This window comes from Eriocheir sinensis, chromosome 61, assembly GCF_024679095.1.
Source record: "Eriocheir sinensis breed Jianghai 21 chromosome 61, ASM2467909v1, whole genome shotgun sequence".
Classification (NCBI taxonomy): domain Eukaryota; kingdom Metazoa; phylum Arthropoda; class Malacostraca; order Decapoda; family Varunidae; genus Eriocheir; species Eriocheir sinensis.
In genome coordinates this window covers 2740939-2748274 of record NC_066569.1, presented here as the reverse complement: position 1 = coordinate 2748274, position 7336 = coordinate 2740939, and the positions used below count along the sequence as shown (strand labels likewise).

General features: G+C 44.5%; 1 protein-coding gene across 1 annotated transcript; it reads left to right on the top strand.

Moving 5' to 3' along the window:
* The first annotated feature begins 236 nt into the window (after nucleotides 1–236).
* LOC126986118 (uncharacterized) lies at nucleotides 237–5810 on the top strand. The gene is made up of 3 exons (XM_050841842.1): nucleotides 237–436; nucleotides 2213–2479; nucleotides 4169–5810. The coding sequence occupies exons 1-3, from the start codon at nucleotides 426–428 to the stop codon at nucleotides 5793–5795; spliced, it is 1905 nt and encodes a 634-aa protein (XP_050697799.1). The 5' UTR covers nucleotides 237–425; the 3' UTR covers nucleotides 5796–5810.
* Nucleotides 5811–7336: the final 1526 nt, after the last annotated feature.

Here is a 7336-nt window from a genome sequence, read left to right as displayed (position 1 = left end):
TGTTCTTTTTTATCAGTTTTGCCTTGTATCGCTTAAATAGGTCCTCCTCGGTACACTTCCTCACACTTATAAACTCTACTACGCACACTTACATACTTCAATGCCTACACTTATATACTTTACTATGCCATGAGCTCTGTTTTTTTTCTGTACACTTTGCTTTTTTATTTTCATTTCCTTTATTTTATTCATTTTAGGAGGTGCCGATACAAAGGCGTGCTGTCTTGGGAGAAATTTTAAGCCACCTGTGACATCAAGATCAAGAGCAAAATCAAGATGTAAACATGCCTTTGCCTGCTGGAGCGCGTTGAGAAGAGGAAGAACGAGAGAAAAGACAGGAATTAAGGATACAAAGGAAAGAAGATCAAGGAGAAGAGGAGGAAAGCCTAGGAAGAAGAAGAAGAGGAGGAGGAGAGGATAAGATAATGGATGAAATGTAAGACCTTAAATGTTCACTTACTTATGATACTTATACTTAGATACTTATGGGTTTTTTCTGGACGAAGGTCTCTATATTATGTACTTATTTACTTACAACAACACCTCCATTTTTTTATTTTTTTTTCAGTGGGAGGTTTTGAGTTTGCATTCCACAGAGGAGGTGGTGGTGGAGGTGCATGGGTCATCACCATCAACACCACCACCACATTCAACACCACTCAACACCACCTCCCTTTTTTATGCAGTGGGAGGTTGACGTTGCAATCCACAGAGGAGGTGGTGGAGGTGCATGGGTCATCACCATCAACACCATCCCTACATTCAACACCTCTCATCACCATCAACACCACTACCACATTCAACACCACCTCCCTTTTTTATGCAGTGGGAGGTTGACTTTGCAATCCACAGAGGAGGTGGTGGAAGTGCATGGATCATCACCATCAACACCATCACTACATTCAACACCTCTCATCACCATCAACACCACCACCACATTCAACATCTCTCATCACCATCAACACCACTACCACATTCAACACCACCTCCCTTTTTTATGCAGTGGGAGGTTGACTTTGCATTCCACAGAGGAGGTGGTGGAAGTGCATGGATCATCACCATCAACACCATCACTACATTCAACACCTCTCATCACCATCAACACCACCACCACATTCAACACCACTCAACACTACCTCCCTTTTTTATGCAGTGGGAGGTTGACTTTGCATTCCACAGAGGAGGAGGTGGTGGAGGTGCACGGGTCATCACCATCAACACCACCACCACATTCAACACCACTCATCACCATCAACACCACCACCACATTCAACACCACCTCCCTTTTTTATGCAGTGGGAGGTTGACTTTGCAATCCATAGAGGAGGTGGTGGAGGTGCATGGGTCATCACCATCAACACCATCCCTACATTCAACACCACTCATCACCACCCTACCAGGATTTCTTAACCAGGATGAGCTCCACAGGCATGGAGCTCCAAACATGCCAACATGCCACAGTATATGAGATGACTCAACAATAATGAGATGTGTGATTTAAAACGCTATGGAAAGTGTGTTGTAAGCACTAGGGGCATTGTCCATGGTGTTCGTATTCATGCAGCTTATCGCCCAGCAGGTGTGCCGCTAGTGATCTCTTAACCCGGTAGCAGCGGGGATCATGTTTCTTAATGGTCCCTCCAAGCAAGAAAAATTAGAAAAAATCATCACTCGCACAAACCATTTCATAATATATATCAAAGCATTTGTGATCAGATTATGTATCATCTATTTTGGGGGTTTATATCATGGCACAAATTTGGCCCGTTGCTGCTACACGGTAAAGCCACAAATTTGACCCGTCGCTGCTACTGGGTTAAGCATTGACAGGCTCGGTGCTGACACAACTGAGGGAGGTAGAGCTTTCCAAAGATTGATGACCCTATTAGAGAAAAATCTTTTGCGTAACTCAACATGAATACGTTGATGAAATATTTTAAATGCATGGGCTTGGGTCCTCCCACTAGTTGGAAAACATCAGATGGGCAGACAGGTGAGAATCCATTAAATATTTTCCACACTTTAATCATGTCATCTGAGCCACCTTTTTTTTTTTTTTTTTTTTTTTTTTTTTTTTCAGTGGGAGGTTGACATTAGATTCCACAGAGGAGGAGGAGGTAGTGGAGGTGCACAGATCATCACTACCAACACCACCACCCTCAACACCACTACCTTCAACACCACACATCACCACCTCACTTTTTTCTTGCAGTGGGAGATTGACGTTGGACTCCGCAGAGGAAGAGGAGGAGGTGGTGGAGGTGCCTGTGAAGCGAGCTGGTACCCCCACCCTCCCCTGGGGCACAGAATACCACTACCCTCAACACCACCACCACCACCCTCAACACCACCTCCGCCCCCGCCGCAAGCCGCTCCTCCGCTCCATCTCCGCCGAGCCCTGGACCACCGCTACAGACACCGCTGCCGCCCTTGTTCGGGACTCGCCGCGGCCGGGACGGAAGCTCACTAGGGAGTCGAGGTAAGGGGGGGTACCAGGGATGGCTAATTGAGGTGGAGCCATATACAAAGGTAAAGTTGGGGGCATAAAGTTTAGGAGCAGCGAATAGCGAGCTTCTTTTATTATTGTTTCCTTTTTTTGTGCCCTTGAGCTGTCTCTATTGTTGTAAAAAAAAAAAAAAAAAAAATGCTGTAGGATTGCGTGGCCTCGGTGCTCATCTCTGTGACATTGGTGTGACATCCGGGTTACCACAGTTTACCTTCCCAGGGTTTCCCCAGGTACCCATTTATCGACCAGCCCGAGAGGGAGGATGAACAGTTGGGTGAGCTGCACGCTGACTGCCCGGGCCGGGATTCGAACCTGGGCCCGCGGAGTAGAAGCCAGGCACGCTGACCACTAGACCACGGAGGCGTATAGATGGTCCAAAATTCAGTCAGTCAGTTTTGCATGGCAGAAATATAGCAACCCTTCCAGACTGCGGTAGAATCCATTTATAGATGATAGTTAAAACACCTCTTATGCGGCGTAAATATATTCATGCTATGGTCCTAGGTTGGAAGTGACGGCATACAGACCATTCATTTTAGGGGGAGCCATCTAAGGGTTGATAGAGGAGGAGGGTAATAGATATCTTAGAATAGGCGAGTAAAAAAACGGAAAAATTGAGTAAAGAGTAAAAGAAAGTAATGAGATAGTTCCTCTTTTCCTTTCCAGTTTGTTTCCTCCTCACACACACACACACACACACACACACACACACACACACACACACACACACACACACACACACACACACACACACACACACACACACACACACACACACACACACACACACACACACACACACACACACACACACACACACACACACAAAAAGATAGAAAGGATGAATTTAATTTTTATTTCCATTGTTATAAGAGACGAGTCAGGTAGAGAGATGCTGAGAAAGAGAAAATGGATGTGAAAGCGATGAGAGAGAAGGAGAAAGAGGAAGAGAGAATAGGGAAGATTACAGAAGGGAGGGACAGAGAGGGAAGGTTAGGTTAGGTTAGGTTTGGTTAAGGTTAGGTTAGGTTAAGTTATGATTAGGTTAAGTTAGGTTAAGGTTAGGTTAAGTTAGGTTAGGTTAAGGTTAAGGTTAGGTTAGGTTAAAATTAAGGTTAGGTTAGGCAAAGTTATGTTAGATTAGGTTAAGGTTAGGTTAAGTTAGGTTAGGTTAAGGTTAGGTTAAGTTAGGTTAGGTAAAGTTAAGTTAGGTTAGGTAAAGTTAGGTTAGGTTAAGTTAGGTTAGGTTAAGGTTAGGTTAAGTTAGGTTAGGTTATGGTTAAGATTAGGTTAAATTAGGTTAGATTAAGTAAAAAGTAAGAATAAGTAAGTAAATATATCCTCCTTTTATGTAGTAGTAGTAGTAGCAGTAGTAGTAACAGTAGTAGTAGTAGGAATATGTAGGAAGGTTTGTAATATTAAATAAAGATGGTTGTCGGCCAGAGTCATTGGCGGGGTGGGGCCAATGAATTGCTTTGTGAAAGGATATGAGAGAATATACCGCTCACAACGCAACTCTAATAGATGGAGGCCCGTTTGTTTAAAAAAAAAAAAAAAAAAAAAGTAGTAGTAGTAGTTGCTGTAGTAGTAGTAGTAGTCAGACAATTTTTTCTTCCTTCCTTCCTTTCTTTCTTTCCTTTCACTTTCCTATTTTTTCCCCAGCAAACGAAAACACAAAACCACCACACAAGACTCTGAAGAAGGTCGCCGTGGGTGTCGTGGGGCCTGCTGCGTCTTGCTATCCTGCTCACTGGCCACAACCGTCCTGCTCTGCCTACTGACCCTCGACCCCTCACACCTCACCACAACCATCACCACAACCTGCACCGATCAACCGAAACTCGCGCTTCCACTAAATGAATTTCGGACTCAGTTACGGAAGAACCTCGTGGGGCAGAGTGAGGCTATAGAGGCCTTAACCCATAGCCTAGGGGTGTTCGCGACCTCGGCAACCCAGCGGACTATGGTGCTATGGTTCGCCGGATGGGAGGGGAGCGGAAAAACTCTCACTATAAATATCCTGCGAAGTGTCCTACGGCGAACGTTTAGAATCCAATCCCTTCTCTCGCACTTCCTTCCGCATACTCCAGAGGGGATTCAGGACCGAGTGGGCAAGCTTCTGACCTCCCTTGACCCCTGTGGGCCTAACCTCGTCATAATAGATGGGTGGGATGAGAGGGAGGATGCCCAGATTCCACTCGCCATTCTCGACTCTCTTCTAAAAGGGTTGAGTGGGCTTGAGGCGACGAGAGGGAATGTTAGCAAGGTTTTAGTGGTGTTGAGTGGGACGGTAGGGGCTCGGGAGGTCTGGGAGCACTTCCGAGGGGGTGGGGAGAGAGTTGAACGCCATGTAAGGGGATCGGAGTGGGGGCAGCAACAGGATCGGGAGTCTGAAAGGGATTTGAGGGAGAGAAGAGGTTCGGATATGGAATTCAACCAGGGAAGAGTACCAGAAAAGAATCAAAACCACATTGGAGAAACAGAAGGGGATTTAAACCAAAGAATAGGGCCAGAAAGGCATCAGAACCTCATACAAGACGCACAAGAGGATTTAAACCAAAGAAGAGAATCGGAGACGGTTTTAGGGTACAGAGAAGAAGGAGGAGGAAGGAATCAGAACCACATAGAAGGGATCAAGATGGATTTAAACCAAAGAATAGAGGATTTGAACCAGAATGGAGGGGATTTAGACCAAGGAGGAGGACTAGGAGAGAATCTAAACCAAAGAGGAGGATTAGAAGGGGATTTAAACCAGGAAACAGGGAATTTAAAACAAAGAAAGGGATTAGAAGAAGATTTAAACCACAGGAAAGATGAATTAGACCAAGAAATAGAAGCGGAAGAAGAATTACACCACAAAAAAGATGAATTAAAGGAAAAAACAGGAACGGAAGTGAATTTTAACGACGAAACAGAATCGGAAAAGACCGCAAACCACCACCAGCAGCTACTTCATCACCACCTCCTCCACACACACCCAGAGCTCACCAGAATCATCACCACCACCACCTCCACCACAGACATCATCACCGTCATCCCCTTCCTGCCCCTCGACGCCACCCACATCAAACTCTGCATCGTGAGAGAGCTTATACGGATTCACAAAGAGGAGATCCTGCTCGACCAACTCGCTATGGGTAAATTGACGCAGGAGGTCTTACTGCGCACTGATTGGCTGACGGAGGGGGGTGAGGAGGGGGTTGATGGGGGTAGTGGGAGGTGGGTCATAGCCAGGCATGGGTGTAAGAGAGTAGGGGCTTTGATTGGGGTGCTCCTGGTTGGGGTATAGTGATGATGGGGGGTGGGGGTGGGGTGGGGGGGGTTGCGTGTGTGTGTGTGTGTGTGTGTGAAGGGTATGGGTGTGTGTATACTAGTGAGTGTGTGTGTTTGTGTATGTGTGTTTGTAGCTGTGTGTGTGTGTGTATATGGGTTATGTGTATATGTGTGTGTGTGTGTGTGTGTGTGTGTGTGTGTGTGTGTGTGTGTGTGTGTGTGTTCTATTTGTTTTCCTTTTTTTTCTTTTTCTTTTTTCTCATTTTCTTTCATTTTCTTTTTATCCTTTTTTTCAATCTAATTTTCTCTCATTTTTTCTTTCTTTCCTTCTTTCTTTTTTCATTCTAACTTTCTTCTCTGTCTTTCTTTCTCTCTCTCTGAATGTCTATCTGTGTGTGTGTGTGTGTGTGTGTGTGTGTGTGTGTGTGTGTGTGTGTGTGTGTGTGTTACAGTTTAATTTATGTTCCTTCAATTAAATTTTTGTATTAGCTAATTTAACACTTATTTTTTATCACTATTATTATTATTATTATTATTATTATTATTATTATTATTATTATTATTATTATTGTTGTTGTTGTTGTTGTTATTGTTGTTTTCTGGGGCAATGTTATTTTTCTACTTTTATTAAAAAATACAAAAAAATATTCCGGATTATAAAAATATTGCCCCCAGTAGTAGTAGTAGTAGTAATAGTATTATTGTTAGTAGTAATAGTAGTAGTAGTAGTAGTAGTAGTAGTAGTGGGGAGGCGGTGGCTGAGTGGATAGCGTGACGGCGCCGCGTTCGGGACGACGCGAGTTCAATCCCCGCCCGGTGCCACCAAGCTGGGATTTTTCAGCCGCCGCCGAGTGGCTTAAAACTACCCACATGCAGTCCAGAAAACCACCTATCAACCCGGACTCTAGATTCTAGGATTAAAGATGAGCTCCGGGAGGGCAGCATGAGCCAGTGCAAGATGGCGCCACTATAAACACTCCTGCGCCAGAACGGGTTGGACCATACCATCAGGCCCCTCCAAAACAAACCTACCGGCCCCACAGGCGAAGATGTAAAAAAAAGAAAGAAAAAAGTAGTAGTAGTAGTAGCAGTGGTAGTAGGTTGTAGTAGTAACTATTATTATTATCATTATTATTATTATTATTATTATTATTATTATTATTATTATTATTATTATCATTATCATCCTCTCTCTCTCTCTCTCTCTCTCTCTCTCTCTCTCTCTCTCTCTCTCTCTCTCTCTCTCTCTCTCTCTCTCATATAGGCCTCCATAATTAGTGTTAGGAGAGGAGGAAGAGGATGAGGAAACATGGAAACATGGACTAGCAGGCAGCAGAAAGTCTGTTGGCTCATGACTAGGCTGCCTGCGTTCAGTGATTTAATCAATCCGTTTGCCACAGGAGTGGCTTGCAGGGAAGGATTAAAGCAAAGTGGCGATCAATGCGTTTCTTGAAGGAATTGATGGTCTCTGCGCTAATCACTTCTGCAGGAAGGCTGTTCCAGTGGCGAGCAACTCTATTCGAGAAATAACTCCTGCCGATGTCGGTATTGCATCGC

Bases quoted from the DNA above. Each gene is read 5' to 3' on its own strand.
- LOC126986118 (XM_050841842.1), top strand. The intron at 2,480-4,168 runs GTAAGGGGGGGT...TTTTTTCCCCAG, and splicing joins AAGCTCACTAGGGAGTCGAG to CAAACGAAAACACAAAACCA.